Below are 22,234 nucleotides of genomic sequence, written 5' to 3'. Positions count from 1 at the left end.
TCATAGCCAGAAATTATAGGGATCTAAGTGAGCTAGAGCAAGGCAATATCATTAGTTAGGAATTATTAGGGAATTTTATTGCTTCCGTTTGGAGCATCTGGTAACAGCTGCTTAGATCAGGTCTGTTCTGAGGTGGCATTCCTGTCTTTTAATGAAAGTGGTTTAGCAATGTGCAGGCGATTTTACTGAGGACTCTGCAATATTGCAGTGAAACCTTAGTTTCTGTTGTTTGACTTTTTAGTATTGACATGATGTGTAAATATAACCATTTGGCTGCTTAATTAAGTGTGTGATGTCCTGTAGGAAAATTTCCTTTTGATTCAAGAGGAAATTAATTTAAAGCCTTTTTGATTTAATATACAGACATAGCTGCTTCTCATGTGTATGAGCTTATTTTAAAAAATAACACAAAGACAACACTTGCTAATAAAAATCTAGGTCTTAAAACCTTAGGAGTGGAGACCTTGGAAAGAACATAAATGAACATATTTTGGGCAAAGCAATTTAGCTAATAATTGTTCTGTGGTCTTACTGTTGCTCTTCTGTTAAATAAACCACTTTTAAAGTGGTTGTCTTTTGGAAAAGCTTCCTAATCAATATTAGATTTTTATTTTTTTGTTTTATGAGTAATTTCCACATTAGACTTGTGAGCATGCATTGTAGTTCTTGGATGTGTAATCATACATGAGCAGAAATTGTTACTGAAAAATGGTTTTTTTTAAGTAGAGTTGCTGATCATGGTCTTGGGGCATGTGGTTGTTTGGATCTGATAACTTGTCTGCAATTGTTGGAAAAGATTTTTCAAATTAATTAAGATTATGCTTGCATGTTGCAGGGTAGAATATGGCTAAACTTAGGGGAATAAACTCTTGAAGCCAATAGGATGGTAAAGGAAAGCTTTGTGAAATTTTGGGTAAAGGTGTAGTTAATGCTGTTCTGCAGTCTGAGTCATCCTGCGAACAACGGGAAGTCATTGGTCCATGCAGGAAGCAAATGTAAGATACAGGACTTACTTGTCTGGTATGTAAGTACCAAATTTCTTGTCATGTGACAGCCATTCTTTGAGGTTTTTTTCTTTAGGTAGTGGTTCTCTTGACCTTTCTATAGCTGACGAGTTTGTATCTTCTGTCTTCCTAATTTCTCTTCCCTGGAAAAAGTTTTTTTTTCTGTTGTTTCTAGAATAGTTAATTATCATTTTCTCAGGAGAAACTGCAGGATCTCTTCTATCAGAGGCCTCAAGTTGGTTAAAAAAAAAAAGACAGTCAAAACAGTAAATGTATTAGGTAAGAGATTTTAGCCTCATAGCAGAATTTAAGACAGTAGGAAGAATGTGTGTTTTTCGAAGATGATTGGAAAATTAATCTCATTCTTTTCATCAGGTGATTGCACCATTAATAGTTCTCCCTATCTGAGGTAGTGAATTGAGAAAATACTGCATAGCACTAGAACTGTAGTGTTAAGTAAAAAAAAAAAAAAAAAAAATTTTTTTTGCTTCCTTAAGAGATCGACCCTAGATAGTGAGTCAGCTCACCAGCAATGATGATTAATAAAGGAATAAGCTAGCTAAGGATTTTTTCTGTTAACCACCAGTTCTTCTGAGCAAGAAATAATTCCAAGTACTAGCTGACCCTGTTTTGTTAAAAAAACAAACCAAACAAAAGGACAACCCAAAAGTCCCCAAAACCCCAACAGTTGTTATATTTCAGGTGATGGAGATAGCACAGATTTGACAGCTGCTTCTAATAGTGGTTCTGCCTTAATTCTACTGAGCAGATACGTAATGGTCTATTCCAAACCTTTCATAGGCTTGCATAAGATCTTCTACTGTAGGGCAAAAATGTGCTGTATTTTTTTTTTTTAACTTTGTCCCACCGCAAACCAGACTTGACAGAGGCTTGTAAGGTAGATGAGATGATCTCTTTTTACAACTAATCACATATAGGCAAAAAAGGTTTGAATATGTTGCCCTGGTGTGCAGAACCAGTACGATTTCTATTAGTACGTGTTGAAGTTAAAAATTCTTTACTGACTTTTAGCTGGCTTTGAAGCTGAAATTATGAAGTCTTGTAACAGCATCATTAAAATTAATTATGACTAAAACTGAAGAAAGATGTGAGCATTTATTCTGTCTTGGGTTTTTTTTTTTTTTTTTTTTGGTGCAGTTATTTTAGGCATGTAGTCTGAAAGTCTGCCTGGGCATTAATGAATGCAATGTGGTCTCTTGCTAGATAAGCTTTCCTATACAGGTTTCCTTGGGTATATGAAAATAATGTGAAAGAAACAGCATACAGCAACTCAGATGTGAGACAAAGACACCCTTCTAATGGCACATTAAATCTTCAGCATGAGTGGGTGCCCAACAAAAGCTGTGTGAAGGGCAGGCGTGCTGGCAGAGTGGTTGATTAAGCAGGATGCTGAAAGGCAGAGTGTGCCAGAGAAGTCAAGCTGGCATTGCCAAGTGCTTTGTGTCATGATATCTGTTATCTCTGTGACTTGCCCTGATATGGTGGGTCTCAAGGATGCTCTAAGATGGAGCACTTTGGTGTGTGCAGCATAAGCTGTGGAAAGTACTGGAGAATATCAAGGGGGGTTGTAGAGAATGATACAGTGATGATAGTCTTCAGAATAGGAATGAATAACTTAAGTGAGTTACTGGGAGAATTTGTGCCTAAAGCATAGGTCATAATGCCTTTTTGAAAAGGAGGTGACTTGCAAATTCAGATTTTCTTTCAGCTTTGCAGTGCACATTTAATAACCTGGCTTCATTCAGGGAGAGTTACAAGTGAAGGCTGAGTGTGGCTCCATTTTAATTTATCCTAGTTTAGCTAATGCTTTGAGAAATTACTGTCTCAATGGTGAGAAAGTGCATCTCTTGGGAAGTGTCAACAAAGGACTACCTTTCTGGGGAAACCGTTGCTGGTTTGTGGAGCTCTTGAGCTGAGCAGATGATGAAATATTTTAATGTGATCTTGTGAGAGGGTGTATTGCATTTCTGTTAGTGTCCCTATTTCTTCTGTAACTACTTGTCCTGGTTTGCTGGGTTTGACTTGTTAATGTATATGCAGAACCTGAGGTGGAGAGGGAATTGCTAAAGAGCATGCTTGCGCCCTGGAGGGGGAAGGATGACTTAAGCTGAAATGCTGCCTCCATATCCCATGGGTATGATATGTGGTAGAGTGACTGGATCTCCTGCATTATTCATTGCCTCTGGTTTCTGCTGTGACGTGGGTGTTTATCACATGAATAGTTGTGCTGTGGGTTGCTGCAGAAGAGGTGTGTGTGTGTGTGACCTGAATACTCATCACCCACAGGTCTCTAAGTGACAGATAAAACCTGGTCTCAAGTATGGTGTGTCTGCTAAGAAGTCATATCATTTGGAGATGTTTTGCTCTCCAGGCAACTTGTGGAAGAGCATCTTTAGTTGCTTCTAACCCTCATGGTTGGTCTCTGTCATATATTAGCTTTCAATTGCTTCCTTAAGATACGATGCCTGTGTGAAAGTAAGTTTTATTCCTAAAATATATTTGGAAAATTGTTCAGCTGGCCGTGTTGCACCCCCTTGTGCTAAGAATAAGATTTTTTTGAGAGAAATTCCAGGCTGCTTTGTTTTCAAATATTGATTCAAGTTTTTATTTCCACTTTTAAGGTTTTTAAAATTCTTTTAAACTCAGCTGCTTAAGTGTTTTCAAAGCACACTTGTTTTGCTGCTGAAGTGCTATCATCAAATTGTGTGTTGGGCTTTTGTGAGCTCTAAAATTTGGGTCAGGACACGTGAGCAAACAGAAAATATGGGCATGATTGCCATCCGCTGGGGGGAAAACATGCTGCAGTGGTACTTGCTTGAAGAGTTGCTATTGAATGATAACATACCCCTGTGTTGATCATGCTGTGCTTTTGCCATAATATCCTAGAGACTGTCAGCCTCAGCCCAGGTGTTTGCTCAGACAGTTTTGTAGCAGGAATTGTCTGGTTCTTGTTGTGAGTCATGATAGCAATGATACTGAAAGCTGGAGAGGAGTGGACTCAGGGACTGAAAGGGGGATACAAGGCTTCACTGTGCTGCTGGGAGGATGCTCAGCACGTTGCAAACCTGCTTCAGGCAGGGCCCTGAAGTGTGGGAGCTGTGTTCTGGATGTCTCTAAGCTGTCCCTATTCCAATAGCTTTTGCATACTGGATGTATGTGTGCTGAGACCTCACACCAGAGCAGCACATGTCTCTCTGGAGCAGCTCCTTGCCCTGGCTGCCTGGTTCACCCTTAGGAAGCTGAATTAGTCACCAGTGAAAATACCAGTTCTCTGGGGCTGTAAGCATAGGGTATTTCCATGAAGGGTTTTAATGGTAAGGTAGTATGATTTATGTGTAACTATAGCGGCAGAACACAGTTCAAAGTGGGCTTTTTGGAGTGCACAGTATGACAGGACCATGTGAGCTGAAGCCAGTGCTGTGCACTGGAAGATGTCAACCACTCTGAGGCTGAAGATGAATTCTGCTTCAGTGTCACCCAGTGCTTTGCTTTCTTTTGATTTGGTGTCTGTGGAGCACAGTTCAGCGAACAGTAAGACTTGAGAAAAGCAATGAGTCGTGCAGCCAGAGGACCAAAGTAATACCCTGGTGTTTGTGAGCAGTCAATAGCAATGTGAAGGTCTGCATAAGTGTTTTGAGGGCAATGGTGAGGAGGACTTGCTAAAATGAAAATATAGGTTGGGGCCAGAGTGGCATAAATGTTTTAGTCCTGTCCCCATGTGCCTGTTTCTGATCAAAACATTAAAAGAAAGAAAAAAAGCCACCTTTCAGTATCTGCTTTGGATATTTTTAATTAAAAGAATCACTAAAATGAAGGGAGGAGACCTTAGTGTCCTTCATAAATATAGAGACTTTCCCTCATCACAGTCTCTTCTGCAGTGACCCCCTGGTCAGTCTTCATCGTGGGGAACAGGGGGCAAAAGACACATGCCCATGTCCCAGGAGGACCTGAGGCCTCCACCTGCCCTTTCCAGGAAGGTATCCAGAATATGCTTTTTAACCTGGAAGGGGAAGAGAGGGACCCCTCCTGCCGATAATGGAACACGAAGTCTCTTCAGTTTTGTTGGACTCGTCAGGGTTCATAAATAAAACAGTGCCATGTGCATTTCAGTGTTTTATCCACTAATTGTGAAAGAAATGCTTCTTCCTGACCTTCAAAAATTTAGGAAGGTAAAACCATCTAAGTGATGCAATTTTCCTTTTGGTCCTCTGGGGCAGTGAGTTAATGTGTTCGATGCTTCTTTCTGTGAATTCGGCAGAAACTACTGCCAAAGAAGGTGAGATGCAGAGAAAGGTAGATGCTGAAAGTGTCAGGGAATTCTTGGGGCGTGACAGCAGCCTTCTGCTCCACCCCATCTTTAATGAGTTTTTTGGCCATCATCATGTTATGTGAGTTCTCCGTGGTTGTCAGGCTGTTTTGCTGGGGTTTGTTTGTTAGTTAGTTTGGTTTTAAACTATTTCCAGACTAAGACCCCTAGAAGCCTCATAAAAAATGAAGCTTTCCTTCTCTCCTTTTGGAAACAAACCCCAGCAGCCTGGGTTCTTGGGGTGGTTGCATGAGACTTACTGGGAGGCTGTCTGATGGACTGAAGTTAGACTCTGTTAATGTACTTTCTAGAAGGAAAGAGAAAAATATATCCCTAAAATAGATGACCATGCTGTACTTATTAATTTTTGATATTATGCTGGATGACTTCTTTCTTCTATTAAGAAACTGGAGAAAGAGGCGAATTTTAATGGGGGGGGGGGGGTGTGAAGGATCCTGGGATTCCTATTTAAAGACAATTTAAGGCAGAGCTCCCACTCTGATAATCTGAATGTGGCATGTTTACATGTCCGTGTGTGCCCAGAGGAAGCTGCAGTATGAAAACTGCCACTGGTTTTGTACTGATACCAGTTCACTCAGCTCTGTGTGATGAATAGTGTACATGTGTAATATCCTCAGTCTCACACAGGAGTTCATAACTGTGCTTCCATTCTAAAAGTGCAGCAATTGTGAAGTCTGTAGTTATTTTTTGCAGAGCAACTGGATTCCTACTGACTTTTATGTTACTGCTTTTACACCCTTTCAACCTGCCCAGCAGACAGGTTTGCAGTCCAACAGCAATATATAGCCATTATTGTAATGGACACAGAGGAGTGCTCCAGAGTGACAGAATTCTTAAAATTTGTGTTCCCTGATTCAAAAAGATGGATTTATTTTCTTATAGAACAAACTTTCAAGGTGAAGAAGTGGAAGATTATCTGTTGCTCTCCCTGGAGAGATATGCCACCCCCAAGTCCAGTCTGGCTGCTCTGTTCTTTAGCCCATCTGACAAGCAGTTGCCCTTTGGGCAGGGGAGAAGAGGGTGAATATTTTTATTTTTTTGTGTCAGTTTTTAGATGTAGGTAGATTTAAATCAGAATTCCTCGTTCTAAGTCAGCAGAAACATCTGAAAATCTTGCTGGTGCAGGTTATTTTACTATCTAAAGACAAAAAGAAAAGTACTATGCTGTTGCTGAGCAACCCACCATTTATATACTGTGTGTGCTTCAGGAGAAAGAGTTACTAAAGTATAGAACTGATATGTACCCCATTTTTGCAAAAGAAGAAAATAAGGACAATTTTTTAAACTCACACCTATTATTACCTCAGCCAGCTGTTTATTTCATTAATGGTAATGGTATGTTACTATTTTGTCATCTGTGGGTGTTAAACATTTGCTAATTCCTTCTCTACTAAGGGTATAAGAGCCTGTGTGTTATCTGCCTTTCAATTTTCTGCTTTTAATAAGTTCCTAAATGAGTTATTCCTGCTTGCACAGGTCTGGGAGGCTCATCTGGCTCTACTGTTGGCTGTCTGAGCCTTTCTTGAAATATGAAGGTTTATAAACAGGGTGAAAAAAGATTCCTCTCTTCATTTTCAAGTCTGCCAATTTTCAAGGCAGGCAATGTGGTAAAAATGTGGGTGGAGAAGTGGACATTTTCAGCAGGATGCAGAGGAAGGGAAAAACACTCAGGGTGGTGGATTCTCAGCTGGGAAATAGAAAATGTTGGGTGTGTGGCAGCACAGTTTCAGGAATTTATGCCATGAGTGTTAAAGGTCCTTTTTGGTCAGAGGTCAGATGTCAGTTGTTGAAACTTTGTTTTGCAATTTTCTATCTTCTGTTTTGTTGAATAGGCTGGTTATTCATACCTTTGAGACCCTTATTTTGTATTTCAGGCTTTCTTCTGATCTCAGAACTGGCAGCTGACCTTATCTTAGTTTGCGTGGAAAAACTGTCTTCTTTCAGGTGTAAATAGATTTTGAGTTTGAGATTATTTTTATTATCTTTGAGCTTATTGAATTGACTGCTGTTTCAGTTGCAGTTATCCTAGGCTTGGTTTAGAACAAATTAAGTTTCATATATAGGATTCAAAGGGTTCATTATAAAAATGGCAGTGCCAGGCCACACAGATGCATCGTTTTGATTACGTTGGGAAGAAATCCCTTAAAATTATTTGGAAAAGCTGGCATGTATGCTCAGCCTGTGAAGAAGTTTGGGGTCTCAGCACCTGACCCAGGAAGTTTTGTTTATATAAACCCATGTATCTCAGCTGGAACTTGCTGGTTTCTTGGCTTTCCTGGTAGGAAGGTGTTAACAACACATGTTTTCTTTCTCTCCCTCTTTTTTTTTCCTGTCTCTTGAATACTGAAATCTGATCATCTCAAATGTGCTAAATTGAGTTAGAATATTAGTTTAATGAGAATTGGTCTGTTTTCTTCCTGAAGAACTTTTTTTTTTTAAAGTACAACTTTATTATTGAAAATAAAGTGAGTATATTTTCTGGATTTTTAAAAAAAGCTTTACATTTTAAAATTACTTTTTATCTAGCTTATAAAAAGGTCTGTTTTCAAGTTCCAAAGGTCAAATACCTTTTTTAGCAAGGATGTATTTAGCTCTCTTAAATAATCTGTTTTGTCTCAGCACTATCTAGGATTTATAATTCTGTTAGAACTATAGGATTTCTGTTAGAACAAAGAAAAAAAAATCTCTCTTTAAAATGCAATATAATTTGGCTTGATTTAACCTGGCTTTTGCTTTAATAAAGAAAAAACCAAATTAGCAATAGCAGATGAGATTTGTATCTTTGGTCTTGCATATTTATTTTCTCCACATGGGGGAACAAATAGAAAGTTGAATACCACCCTGAACCCTACAATGTAGTTTGACTGACAGATATGTTGCTGCTGCTGGAGCATCTTTTGATGGGAGGATAACCTCACTGTGTGAGGTTTTATATATATTTTGGTATATTTGTGGCATTTGGTACTGAAAAATACATATATGTTTTTCAGTACCAAATGCCACGGCATTAATGTAACCACTTGCCAGAGGTGAAATGACTGTGAAGCAGTCCACAGACTTTGCAAAAATAAATTATATACTTGATGTCTACTAAACAAGCATAATTGAAAGCATGATTTTTTATGAACATACTGTTTACTGAGTACATTTTGCTGCTTTTTTGTAACTTGGGGCTCATGTCTATCATCTGGATTAATTTTCTTCTTGATATTCAGTGTTCGTGCATAGGGAAAACTGCAGGTCTGTGTTGCAGCGTGGAGGGAGAGAGAATTTAAAGTGTGCCTTGCAGTGTGTCTCTTAGGTACCCAAGCTGCCCTAGGCTGGCAGCAGATCATGACACCTGCCTGGTTTGGGAAGATCCCTGCACTGTGGTACGTGGATCCTCTGTTCTGCTTTTAGTTCTCCTGTGTGCATGTTGTTGACTGCAGATGGTTTTAAGGATGTAAACTGAAAGTGGCTGCTTGGCTTACTCAGTCACTTGTCAGTGCTCATCTGATTCCCAGGCTCCCACTGCCTTGTGGCTCCCACCAGCACAGGGGGTGGCTGTGCAGGTTTCTTCTGGTATCCTGCACCTTTGCAAGCTCAGTAGTTTTCGTTAATCCCTCTTTACTCTTCATAAATTAAAATATAGGATTTGGTTTTGTTTTGCAGCTTGCCTAATTTGTGCAGCGACCTGAGGGGGTGCTGGTTCCCAGGACTCCAGAACTTGGTGCTCTTGTACAAGCCTTCTACCAACGAGCTGGGAAGAGTAAGTAACCTGCTCCATGTCTGGGGATCCTCTGGGTTGGGGGCACCCTTTCTGAACCTTTCATATCCCACATCTTAAACATTGAAGTTTCGGCACAGACACTGGAGGTACCTGTATTTCTATGCAGTATTTACATTGTTTATTATGATGTTCATGAATGGGGGTGGTCCAGTTCTTCTAGTACTTCAGAAAGAGTTCTTGGTTTATCCATTTTTGCTGATTAGCTGTACTGCAACTTGCTCTGCCACCTCATGTGGGAAAAAGCTGTACTCAACAGAGGTGTTTCACAGTAGTGCTATTCCTCTGTGGTGTCAGTAATGGTATCTGTTAATGCAGACACCTGTGCTGGATATCAGTGTTCTGTGCAGCACAGAAGTGCAGTCTCCTGTGATGTATCCAAATGGTTCTCTGTGGGTCTTGGAGTGGGAGGGAGGCTGACAGCAGCAGAGCTTTGTGACTCCAGCTAAGGCTGCGTATGTGGAGAAATGATCTGGTGTCATGCTCCCCAGCAGCATCTGTTGCCATGGCTTTCCCTTCCTTCTCACATGACTTTACCAGGCTGGGGATGTATTTCCCAGTACCTGGCAAGCCAACAGGATTTCTCATCTTCCAAAATCAGACATGCAAGAAGTCTGGATATTTTACTTTTGAGATAGAAAAAACAGACATTGGTTGGGACAGGGATAAGGAACGCCACGGAAGGTCTCAGAAGGTCATGGAACAACTGTTCTAGAAGGAACTGTTTAAAGAAATATCAGTGCAGGCTGTTTGTATTGCTTTATAATTCTCTTCCTCTGTCCTCACACCCTGGAAGTTGGCTTAGTTTTGTTAGCTCAATGTGTCTTTTGAGGGCTTTCTAGTATGCATGAGAGTTAGAAACAGCTTTGGCTTGAAATCCTGGTCTTCAAGCAGTAGATGGGTTCTGCTGTGCTCACTGCTTTCTTGAAAGGGTAGAGCACAGTGAGTTTGGATTAGATCATTTAGATGCAAATGGACAAAATGGATAAACTGGGAGTTTTTGTCTCGAGTAATAATACAAAGTCATTATCTTCCTTTTCAGTATTTAATGAAGGATACCAGCAGGATCTAGAAAGTGGTGGGTTTGGTTTTTGTTTTTCTGTCTGGACAGTTGACAAACTTTGGGGTTTAACAGATACATCAGTTTGGTGAGAGAAGTTGGAGCTCTTCACACTAGTTAATTGAGAGCTAGCAAACACAGAAATTTTAACCTTTTTATGGAGTATCTGGTTCTGCTTTGTCTCAGCTTCCAATTTTTGCATCCATTCTTGGAAGGGCAGCAACAATGCTGCATTGATTCCTACAAGATACAAGGAAGAAGAAAGTGGAGAGTAGTGGTGAAATGCTACAACAGAAAACCTAGCTGTGCTTGGAGAGCTTCCCACAGAAAACAAAAGCACTCTGTCATCTCTAACTTCAGAAGAAATAAGTACCTTCTCATTTAGAAATGCTGTTTTTACCAGTCAGCTTTGAAAAATATTTCTCATGAATCTTATTGTAAATGAGGCTCAGAATATATATCTGAAATACTGCCCTCTTGGTTCAGGCTTTACAGGGAGATCTGTGTTACCCAGTGACGATTGCTTTGATCGTGTAATGCCTTTGCCCTCCCACAGCTCCTTAGCTTGCCAGGCGTCCTCCTGGCACACAGCCCAACCTGCTGCAGCCTCAGATGCTCAGAGCACCACAGTTCTTTTTTAATGTGCAAAATTACTTCTAACTTCACAAATCCTTACCAATGAGCAAGTAAAATTGGATCGTTAACTGATACCAGTTCAGATAGCTGCACTGAGTGAATGAGGTTAACTGTATTTATAACAAACTTGCAAGTGCTATAGACAGTGCTTTTCCTTGTGTTAAAACATATATGGACTTGTGTAGTTATACACAGAATGTCCTGATGTTTTCTGTTGCTGTTTGGTGAACAAAATCTGCATTGAGATAACTTAATGTAGAATAAATGTAAAAAAGTATGTATCATCTGTGCAGGGGCTATGGTCAGGGGACTGTGGATGCCTTGAATTCAGCTTGCTCTATGTGATCCAGCTGGAGAAGTACTGAAATGCTAAATTTCAGAAAAACATGATTTTGATGAGTTATGTCTGTGTGATAAAGCCTTAAACAGTAGGAATTTTGTTCAAGTGATTAACAGTGATGATATCCTCCAGAACAGTGGGAAATAATAACATTCATCCCCACAGGGTGTATGGGAACCTAAACGAGGCAGGTGGGTGACACAGTACCTGGAACGATGACCAAGAAAAAGAAAAGCCCATCAAATATGGAGAAGAGGGAAAGCATCCAAATCAAAACTTGTTAAGGGAGAAATTAGAAGCACAAAGGCAGCCAAGAAGTATGGAAGACAGAGAAATGCAAGCAAGAATGTCTGCATGCAACAAGAATTTGAGTAGTGAGAATTTGTTGGAAGGAGAAATGATGGAGTTGCCAGACTTTCTGGGCAGGACAGGACTTTCCAGATATCTGAGCATGTCTGGTGTTAGGTCCATGTGTGGTAAAACCATAGAAAATGTGGCAGGGCGGGAGTGCGGGCAGGACATCCTCTTGTCTGTGGGATTGTGCTTGTCTTTCCGGTTCCCGGAAAACTTTAATCCTGCGCCAGCAAGTGGAGATGACAGGGAGTGAGTAGTTTGGAAAGCAGGGTGGCTCTGTGCCTCTCAGCAAAGGCAGGTGGAGGGGAGAGCATAACCTCCTTGATGTGCGTGCTGCCAGACAAAACTGGAAGGACAGATAAGGTCTCTTAGGTAACAGAAATCTTGGGAAAAAACCTTCCTGAAATGAAAATATGTATTTTTTAAAAATGTTGGTAGTTACTAGATGAAAGTAATGGTTAGGAATTGTTGATTACCTCCAAAAAGGTCACACATGCAATGATACAAGAGATGTGGCTAGTAGACAACATTGTACTTTCTCCAAGAGGCAGTTTGACTTGAGAGATCCATGTCCAGTAGCTGTTCCAAGTACAGAAAATGAAAGTGCTGTCTCTGTAGGTACCTCCAGAAATCAGCAGCACAAATTCCTAATGGCCTGGCGCGCACTTTGCTTGCTTGTTTGAATTGTGTTTTCCTACTGTTGTCTAACAGGTGATGCTGCCAGTCACTACTTTGAATGCAGGCAAAGTGAAAAGCAATAAATTTGTGTTATATATGCAAATATGTACACAAAATTTGTGTGTATATTCAATTGTGATTTCTTAAAATGAGCTATCCACCAGTCTTACAGACTGAGTTTTAATTTTTTTTCCTCCTAGATTAGCCTCTTTCAGTGTCTGAACCCTTGGCTGTACTGGATCTATTTTGTATAGGATCTGTGGCCTGTGTGTGCTTTTCAAACAATGCACAGCATTCCTCTTACCCATTCCTTAGCAGACCTATTTTCTAGTATTCAAAGCAAGACTTTAAAGGTAGAATTGGTTTATTTGCCAGAATATCACACAGAGTGTGCTGGAGTGTGATTTCTTGAGTAGCTGTCCCTTGAGAAACATCGTGCAATAACCTTTTCTTTCCCCACACTGTAGCTGTTCCTTGCGAGTGTTGAGTGATGTAGTCAGTCACACTTGGATGACTCCTGTAGCTAATTTGCAGTCATCTCCTTTTTTCATATCCTTTTTCTTGGGCATGTGAGGGTAGGTCTGCTGGTGCAATCTGTTGTATGAGATTATAGCAGCCAATATGAAGGTACCTATGTTTTTGTTTGAACACACATGTATTTATAGCAAATGTTGCTTGTAGAGAACCAGGGAAGGTCAAGGAGCCAGCTGACCTCATAAGCAGCAGCAAGCATGAAAAAATAAATTTGGGTGAAGCACAAAATAGCTTTAATGGCCATTAATAGTATGGAGGTTGGACTATGCATTGTTTGTTCTGAAACAAAAGGGAATTAGCTCAAGCAAACTGGATTCTGTGTGCCTGCTGTATGGACAGAACTCCTGGTTTGACTCATTGAAAAAAAAAAAAAATCACAAAGAATACCAGAATTTAGTTTGTCTTTTGGGGTTTTTTTCATAGTATCAAAAGATGAATACAAGTAAAATTAAGTTTTATGTGGCTGTCATAAAACCCAAGAAATGTGGACAAGTTGCAAGAAAAGCTCTGTAAAGAAAATGGCTTAGGAAGATGACAGTCTCAGTTGAAAGTCATGGCGGCCTCTTTCCAAGATGATGTATGTCCTCATTGTGTGTGATGATGAGTGGCTGGTAGCTCTGTCACCACAGCTCCTAAAAGGGACTTGGCCTGAGGTGAAGAGCTTTCAGGTGCTCCCTGGGTAGCAGGTATGCAGTGCTAGTGCTCAGGTTTTGTTTCCATGGTTCTCTGTAACTGCTGCAGTGTGGGGATGTGTTGGAACCCTGGGTTCAGAGAATTTCAGTCTTTCAGTGCTGACAGGCAGTGATCCTCAAAAGTGCACTGCATTTGACCTGAGGCCTTGGGAAAAACTTCCCAAATTATGTGATAGCACTGAGATTGTTGCTGTGTAATTAAAGTTATATCACTGGGTGGAATATGTAGAGATGTAGAAAATTTAAGTTTCTGGGATATAGTATGTAACGAAATGGAGGATTTGGGGTATAGGTTAGTTCTTCTTCTTTCTTCTTCCTTCTTCTTCGCAAGCTCAGGGTTCCAACACGGATGGCCACCTGAAGAGAATCAGGGAAGATTATTGGGAAGGGACACAAAAAAAATCTTCAGGCAGAGCTATATCAAGTTATTTCTTGAAGAGAAGCCATAAGGCTATCTGTCCATTTGTGTATATGTAGTTTTAAATTATAACTATAAAGATGGAAAAATCACTATAAAACATTTTTAAAGCAAATTTGCAGTACCATAATAAACAACAAGCCACAGAAAGCTGTTAAGAAACACATTTGTTACAAAACAAATGTGAGCCAGCAGGTTAAAAACTATTATGAAGACCTGATCTGACTTACTAGGTACATTCAGATTTAACTCAGATTTATGTGGAGTTGTGGATATCTAAGTTGTACCTACAATTAAAAACAAAACCAAACCCAAACCTGTACATGCATGATATGTGGATTTTTCAAAAGCAATGTTTGAGAACCCCTTCCATTTTGTTTATCGGTCTCATGGATGTATGTGGAAAATAAGGGCTAATTTTCAGATGCTTTAGCTATGGCATTTGGGTCCCAACAAGGTCGGTCACAGTTCTGTGAGATTGCCCTGAGCTTGCTGAAGAGCAGAAATCCCCCCGAGACTAAAATTTGTGAGTGGATGTGCTTAAAGAAAGGGGAGGTCACTTTGGCTACTCCGGTCACAATTCAAAGATGGTTCTTAAGGAAAAACAAAACAAAACCAAACAGAAACCAAAAAACAACAGAGAAAACCCCCAAAACCAAACCCAAGCAGCATCTTCATTTGTCTTGATCTGAGTATGTCCTCTCTGGTACATACAACCCAATATCACTTTTATTTTGTGGAGCAGTTTAACTTCACTTGCTGTGTGACACTTGCTTCTTAATTGACTTTTCATAGTTGGCTTTAATCCACCTTGTAAATCTTTGAAGGTCACATTTTATGCAGTAACTGATGAAACCTTTGCTATAATGAGAATCTATCTTTATGTTGTCTTTTCCACTGAGATTTATGGAGTTTTAAAATGTGATATTTTAAAATGGCCATACCTTTGTGTCCTGACCTCTGCCAAGAGTGGTTTGTTCCCAGCCTGGGCGCACTACTTCAGTAGAACCATGCAGTACTATAGTTCAGCTGTTTGAGAGCATGACTGTAAGGTTTGGGATTCTTAATTTTTATTTGCTAGGATTTTTATTATGGTATGGTGCAGAAGGCCCCCTTTAATACTGTGGTGCTAGGTAGAGAAGGAATAGTCTGTCTTAACTGTAGACATTTGATAAAATTTAGTGAGTGTTATTGCTTTGGGAAAGTGTATACCTTTTAGAAAGACAACAATGCATTTATGAAAAATGAATAATCTTGCAGCTCCATACATACATATGATCAAACTCTTTTCGCAAGCTCTGGAAAAGAATTGTAAATACTGTCATCTGGTTACAGTTTTTGTTTTCCCCTCAGTAATTTTATTTTCTAATCCTTGCACAGCTAAAGACTGTTCTCTTGTATTTTGTTATGAATTACAAACTTGGTCCATTTGGGGTGAGGAGCGACTTAATTTTTTTCAATAAATAAATATGTATTTTTAGTTTTATTCCTACAGAACAGGAAAGGGGAAGCAGCCACCTGCAGGTTTTTCCCTTGCGCAACTTTACATTGTATTGAACTAGTAAGCCACCAAAAAAACTTGAAAAGGTCTGTTTGACCCATGGCAAGGAGTTGTCCCATATTGTCCTGCAAAAGAAATGCAGGGGTTTTTGGCTGAATGTTAATTTTACTGCATACCACTCACTTTTCATCTTAACAGCCAGAATTCTTTTAGTGGCAAGAGAGTACTGTCTCACTGATTCACTGAACTTTCCCCATCGAGGGGAGTTGAACAGGACATGCTTTGTCAGCACTGATTTGGAAAACAATGGAGATCTTTACCTGTTTTTTGGACTGTCAGGTATGCAGCCTTATAGGTGGCTGTTTCAGAAGTAATCTACAAAGGCTATGTAGCAATGGTATGCAATTACATTTAAAGTCATTTTAAGCTCAGGCTGCCATGGTCCCATTCTTTCCACTTGCTCTCACTAGCTACCAATACTTGTGCAACCACCATGAGCCAGTTCAGCAGCCTAGTCTGACTGAAAATATGTCTGGAGTTTTCAGCTGTGTTGGCTCCCAGACCAGCTCACCAGAGAATTGCATGGATGCCAGTATATATAAAAGGCTTGTCTAACTCAGGAATAAGCTAGCGTTGTGTTCAGTGAGGGAACTGACATGTCTGAAGATTTGGGGCTATCTGCCAGTTTCAGTGCAGTGCTATTTTGTCTGTGTCGTGATATTTCTCTTTATTTCCTGGATAGAACCAGCTTGTGCTTGTAGCTGCAGCCTGAGACAGTAAAAATCCTTAATGAATAAGGAAAAACATTCCTCAGAATTTGTTGCTTTTCCTGGTGTTTCCAGCAAGGGAGAAAATGAAATAAGAGGGAATGTATCTTAACAAATGGTGTGGTTAACATTCAATATGTATTGGTACATGTCTGGGAATATGAAGGCTATTCAGGTAAACTAAGAAAAAGGTAAAGCTGAAAAGCAACTGAAAGTCATATTTTAGTAAAAAATTCTACACCAAAGAAAAAAACCAATGGGACTTGCTTTTAGACTAAAACATTTTGTACTAGTTATTTGACAGGTTCAATAGCATTTCAGTTAAGACTTTGGATTTGTTATTCCAAACTGACTGTAAGATATGCCATGCAATTTTTTGTTTGCTTGGGGATTTGATAGTGCAAGAAAATTGGTACATGGGTTAATAGCCTGCATTCCTGTAAAGACACTGCTGGATAGAACAGAACAAAGCAATCAGTGTTATGTAGCACGGGTAAGTTTTGCTTCTATAGTAAAATGTTCATAAATGATTGCTTAATGATTGCTTCACAAAATTTAGGACAAACATAGTTTTTAAATCTCACCTACTGGCTATCTCTATTAAAAGCCAATAGCAAGCTCTTTCTTGCAGTGTTTGTTGTTCTATCTCTGTCATGGGCCAAAAGAAGCCACTGTACGACCTGAGATTTCTTTGTGCCTCAAAATTTATGTGAGCTTATTAATGGAGGCCAACCACCAATAATAAATTTGTGCTGCATGTATAGCACAACAGTTCATCTCCTCTGACAACATGACTATGAATAATTTATAGATGTAGTTATCGTGGAATTTGTAGGGGTCATTAGCATTTTAATGAAAAAGATACAGCTGTTGTACTAAATCTTCACTTTTTTTTCTTCTCCCTCAGTTAAGAATTTCGATCTGTACTTTGGAAGCAGCTGACAGCGTGTGGTAATGTGCTGACTGGCACTATGGGCAGGCGGTACCCAGGGGCTCACTATCGGCCAAGCAGCTCATGTATGTATGCAATCGCTCTAATTTATTTGTTGCTTTATTACTTTTGAAGGCTGCTAAGCCTATAAATTTTGAAATAGTATTTATAAAGAATGCTGACATATTCTAATCGATGCCAGCCCTTCTGTGTGTGTACCCAAATAGTAAGTATATTGATTTATGTTTAAACTGCAAAGGTGCTTTCTAGAACTTTAAAAACTGGCTTGCTGTGTGACTTGACCAGATCTACTGCAGTGTGCTGTGGTTTGAGCTGTGTTCAAGGTCTCCAATTTCATTTATTATGGAGTTCTATGGTTAGCTGCTATTCCTCTTCCCTTCCATCCCAGGCTTTTAATACCAGATACCTTCAAATTAACAAGCTACTTGAGCTCAACCTAAAATGTCACTTTGCACTATAGCTTCAATTGCTTCGAACTGCAGCTAACATCTCCAGTTCAGATTATTTATATTTTTGAATTCAATATTATTCACATTGTTTTTTTCCTCTGAATTGTATCCTATTGGATTTTATTGCATCATCTCTTACTGAAGGTTGTCTTCTGTAGAAGTGCAAAAAGGGAGCTCCTAGGATTTATGACCTCGCTCCTTCCATCAGCCACCACACTGCAGCGGTTCCACAGTGCAGATCATGGGAAGTGAGCTGATGTGACCTCCTTGGAGAGCTGTGGGCTAGCACCCCACCTCCAAAAGTCTGCTGCTGGTCCTTGTGCACTTTCTGTTCATCCCTCAGGCTACTGAGGTGAAGTTGTCGTAGGTTAACTTTTGTATTCACTCTTCCTTCTGCTGTAGCAAAAGAACATGATCTCCCAGGGCTTTTCTTGGCATCAAAGCCAGCTTAATAAGCTCTCACTTCTGTACTGTTCTTTCTGTTCCTTAAAAGACTCCTTTAAAACCCCTGACCACTTCGGGCATCCAGCTCCGCACATACTTGCGTTGGTTGATGCAAGTGGTAAACTGCAGTGAGAGCTGACAGCTGTGGCAGGACAGGGAATTCTCTGGTGGTTTTGCCATTGGACATGAGGAACTGCATGGTGAGACCCTGCATTCAGAACCTGACTTTGTGGGGTTTTGCCTAACCACAGGGCTAAATCCTAGGAAGTAGTAAAGCATGTTTACTTTCATAGATGCCATAAAGATATGTCTTAAAATGGTGCTTTAGAGCCAACTTAGATATTGTGTCCAAAGACTTTTTTGAGGGATATTGTCTATGGTACAATGGAGGAAAAAAATGGTTGTTACAGTTTTGACAGGTCGTTGGTGGTCATGTGCTGGAGTACTGAGTTGGACTGATCTGTTTGAATCACTTGGCATTAAATCTAGACACCAGCTTTCAAATGTGGCCTCTCGGTGTACTGCAGGACATGATATTCACATCCCATGCCTAGGCTTGAAGCTCAGAGGTTTAAAATGTTCTGGTGTAGAAGTATCTCATCAAATCCATTCCTGCTTAGAGACAACAAGTAATGGCCATTAGATATTTACCAGAAGAGCCTGAAATGCTTTTTCTGTTGTCTAGTTGAACAGTTTTGGCATGAAGAAGTGGAATTGTTTACTTGGGTGAACGCTGGGACTCCCATCATCTGCCGGGGCCAAAACTTGCGTTAGAATCAACTGGCACCAGAACTCCCTCAGTTTGAGGACAGGGATATCAAAACACCTACTTCATGACTGCTTTGTGCTTTTGTTAAGCTAAGTTTTTCCTTTCCTTAACTTGTCAGGGTTTCTAAGCCAGGAAACTTTCTTTGTTTCTTGACTTTGTTACTGTATGATTTGTGCAGCTTCCTGGTGCCTAACGTAACATGTGTTTTGGATATCCAGCAATAATGGTATCAAAATTGCCCACTATTTGGGAGATGTGGATCATAATGAAATCTCTGATAACAGATTAGATCTTGATGGAAGTGCTGATAAAGCACATGATTTCGCTTTTGTGTTCTTTGCATAAATAATGAGTAATTGCACCAACTCAGTTATTGTATTTCATGTTTACAGTTGTTGCAATCTTAGTGTTGTACATCAAGGACTTGGTGCAGCCTTAGGCTTTACTCCCTGACTTTATTTTCTGTCCGTACATACACATATACCTAAATAAATCTGTGAAGGGAAGAATTAGGTCTGTGTGGAGTATAGCAGCTGCGTTGCATCTTTGGTGGTAAGGTAATATTTCATCCACTTATGGCATTGACTGCTTTGTTGAATGATTTAATAAATTTAGTGGGTAGAATAGTGTGTGGCCTTACGAAAATAACAAAAGGTTTTATATTCATGGAAACATGTAACAGTTTAAATAGAAAATGGCTTATTTGAAGCCCAGTGCTAGGAAACATATTTCCTATACAGGTGCTGAATGTATAAGAAACAGCAAGGTTTTTAAATTGTAAAATGGAAAGCTGTGAATTTAATGGGTGCCTGCTGGTTTAGACTTTTTAGTGGAGGGTGACTTTTTTGTCCCAAGCAAACTTTTTTTGGGAAATGCCCTTTTTCTGAAGCATTCATAAATCAAGGGTGACAATGAAAGGAAATATTCCTTGTGAGATGGCATTCCCCTGGACTGCAGATGGGAAAGATTTGAGTCTTGGTTCTTCATGATCATCTCCCATGGTAATGCTGCCCTTATAAATAATTGAAAGTGCTTGAGGGCAGAGAGAGCAGGGTTGATTTTTTTAAAACTTGGGGTTTTATTTCCCATGAGGAACACTGAAATTTCTGCTCTGCCTCTGTCTGTTCAGCTTCCCAAGGAATGCCCAACTGTGCCTTTCTTTGCACTGAGCTTGCAAGGGAGCTGTTGTTTCATGAAACTGCTGGAAAATCTGAGTTTCACTGCAGTGAGATAAAGGAACAAATGTGAGAATGGTGACATTATAAATAACAGCAAACCCCTGAAAGAACCCTAAACTTCCAGTCTTGCAGCAGTGCTGATAATTACATTGCCATTAGCACAAGATGAGTTGGTATAAAAATGTATCGTGGTGTGCCTCTGTGGGCTTGGAGCTGCTCCTAGAATAACAGATAACTGACCCAAAGAGGCACCTCAGCCAAAGGAGGAGAGGTGTATGTACTGTGCAACTCTTGGTAGAAGCATGTCAGTAAAATTCAACATCTGCAAAATCCTGCCCTGTATCTCCTGACCTTTTCTTTCCAGAGGAGGACATCTTGGTGAATGAGATTCAAGCTTTATCACTGCTTGGCTCATGCTTGGGCAGGTGACACTTTTCTGTAAAGTTTCTTTAAGAGCTCCACATTATAGCTGAGGAAAAGGCAGATGACTGATGGAGTGGAAGTTGCAGAAGTACCCAATGGCATGGGTTGCTCTCTGTGTTAAAGCCTCTCTGGTGTGGGTTTCTGCCTTTCCACATTTACTATGTGGAGACTGGCACAAGAACTTCATGTTTCTCTTGAGTGATCCTGGTGAAGCTCCAAAGCACATGCTCATGTTGGCACATAGGAGCTGACCCAGAGCCTGCAGATGAAAAGCTTTCTTTAGGAACTCTGAGTGTAGTACTCTGAATGCCTATTGTCACTTATGCATTTGTTTCTTAGCATAATTAAATAGTGGCCCTATCTCAGGACCCTGACAGGTCTGTTTCTTCTTCATGGGGGAATCAGAAATAGAAGCTGATTGTTTCCTTGTAATTCCACTTGGAGTTGCCTATGGTCATGGAGAACCACCATGATAGCAGATTTGCATCGTGTGTTTGTCCCCTTTCACAGAAACTCTAGTTCCTTTGGTATTCAATGCCTTGTGAAGATCTGTGAGTTTGTAGAAGAACAGAGAATTTTGGCTAGCATGTCAAGAACTCGGGATTCTGTGTTACAGTTCAGGCCAGTAATACTAGTAGTTTGTTCTTTTCCACTTGTTCAATGTCCTCTACAGCCAAGTGTTGAAACCGAATCTGCTTTCAGCCACACTTCAGTGTAATTAATATAAATGCCAGTAAGTGCAGTTGCTTTTCTGTTACGTTCTCCTTCCACTTTATTATGGATTGATCCATTTAGTTTATGGGGCCCATAAAGCAAATATGATACTTGGCTTTCATTTACGAGCACGTGGTTTGTTTTATCTATGAGCGCTGTGGGCAGAGGTTTCTCAGCGTAGTACAGCAGCCTTCTCTGGAAGCTCTGCTGGCTGCATCAGGCCAGGATTCAAGTCACTGCTGTATTCTAGTACTATAATGACGTTGGGTACTGTAATAATACTGTAGGGTATGGCACTTTTTGTCATCTCTTGGCATTCTGTCATCTTAAGCAGTACTGTAACACTTGGTTTATAAACTGTTGTATGTTTTGAAATATTTCTGATTTGTCCTGTTGAAGTTTGGTTGAAGACAACATGTAGCTTTGCAGGGAACTTTCAGCCTTGCTGAGATGTATGTCTTTGTGTAATGAGCCTTATTTTATTTCAGCCTTTGATGAAAAAATGACTAGAAATGTAGAGAACCTTTTTTAGTTTGATGTACCCTGAGCTCTGTTCCGTTACTGGAGGCAAGGAATATGTGGGTAGGACATGTGAGTCCAATTTTCAGACAGTTTTAGCAGATGTAGTTAAAAGTGCACATATATACTAACCGTACCGAGGTGAGATACAGAATGTTTTTAATGTACGTGGAACACAAACAATCTTTTCAACATGCAAAATCTTAATTTGCTTTTCTTGAGAGCCTTGATAGTCTCACTGTGCAAAAGCTGTCACTCTACTGCTCTTTTCTGTGACTGAGACTTGGACTTTTTATTTTTAGTCACTGGTCTCAACTAACTGTTAGCAATTTGAAATTATTTGCAAACACTTAGAAATTAATGAAATTATATGTCTTCTTTATAGTCATACTTTTGATAGACACATACTTTCATTCTTTATTTCCATATAGAGTTGTAGAGTGTCGACTGAAAGATTGTTTTCCATTTTTTTCATTTTCAAATTTTCATCTCTAGAGTCTAATTTGATGTTAAGTACAACTTTACAGTAAAGAGAAAACAATTTTTGCTGTAGAATGCTCTTTCAAATGCTTTTTAAGATCTCAGCTATGAGGCAGTAAAAATAGGTGGCTCAAAACTATTGCTACCAGTCTGGGTAATCTGAGGATAAAAACATTTCGGATAATCTTGGTTGATAAAACTTTAATGT

General features: G+C 39.8%; 1 protein-coding gene across 15 annotated transcripts in view; it reads left to right on the top strand.

Annotated features, from left to right (window-relative positions):
• APBB2 (amyloid beta precursor protein binding family B member 2) overlaps positions 1-22,234 on the top strand; it is a 184,869-nt gene that overhangs the window by 45,105 nt on the left and 117,530 nt on the right. For 8 of the 15 annotated variants that reach the window (XM_032108080.1, XM_032108082.1, XM_032108084.1 and 5 more), the window contains 2 exons: positions 9,004-9,100; positions 17,006-17,115. In XM_032108080.1, coding sequence (XP_031963971.1) covers positions 17,070-17,115 — 46 coding nt within the window. In that variant the 5' untranslated portion in view covers positions 9,004-9,100; positions 17,006-17,069. Of the gene's footprint in view, positions 1-9,003; positions 9,101-17,005; positions 17,116-22,234 lie in introns of those variants that run through there. The other 7 variants (XM_032108093.1, XM_032108092.1, XM_032108089.1 and 4 more) reach the window with 2 other exon arrangements.

The sequence above is a fragment of the Corvus moneduloides genome, chromosome 5 (assembly GCF_009650955.1).
Source record: "Corvus moneduloides isolate bCorMon1 chromosome 5, bCorMon1.pri, whole genome shotgun sequence".
In the NCBI taxonomy this organism is placed as follows: domain Eukaryota; kingdom Metazoa; phylum Chordata; class Aves; order Passeriformes; family Corvidae; genus Corvus; species Corvus moneduloides.
Note: the sequence above shows the minus strand (reverse complement) of the source record. Positions and strands in the feature narration are given on the sequence as shown.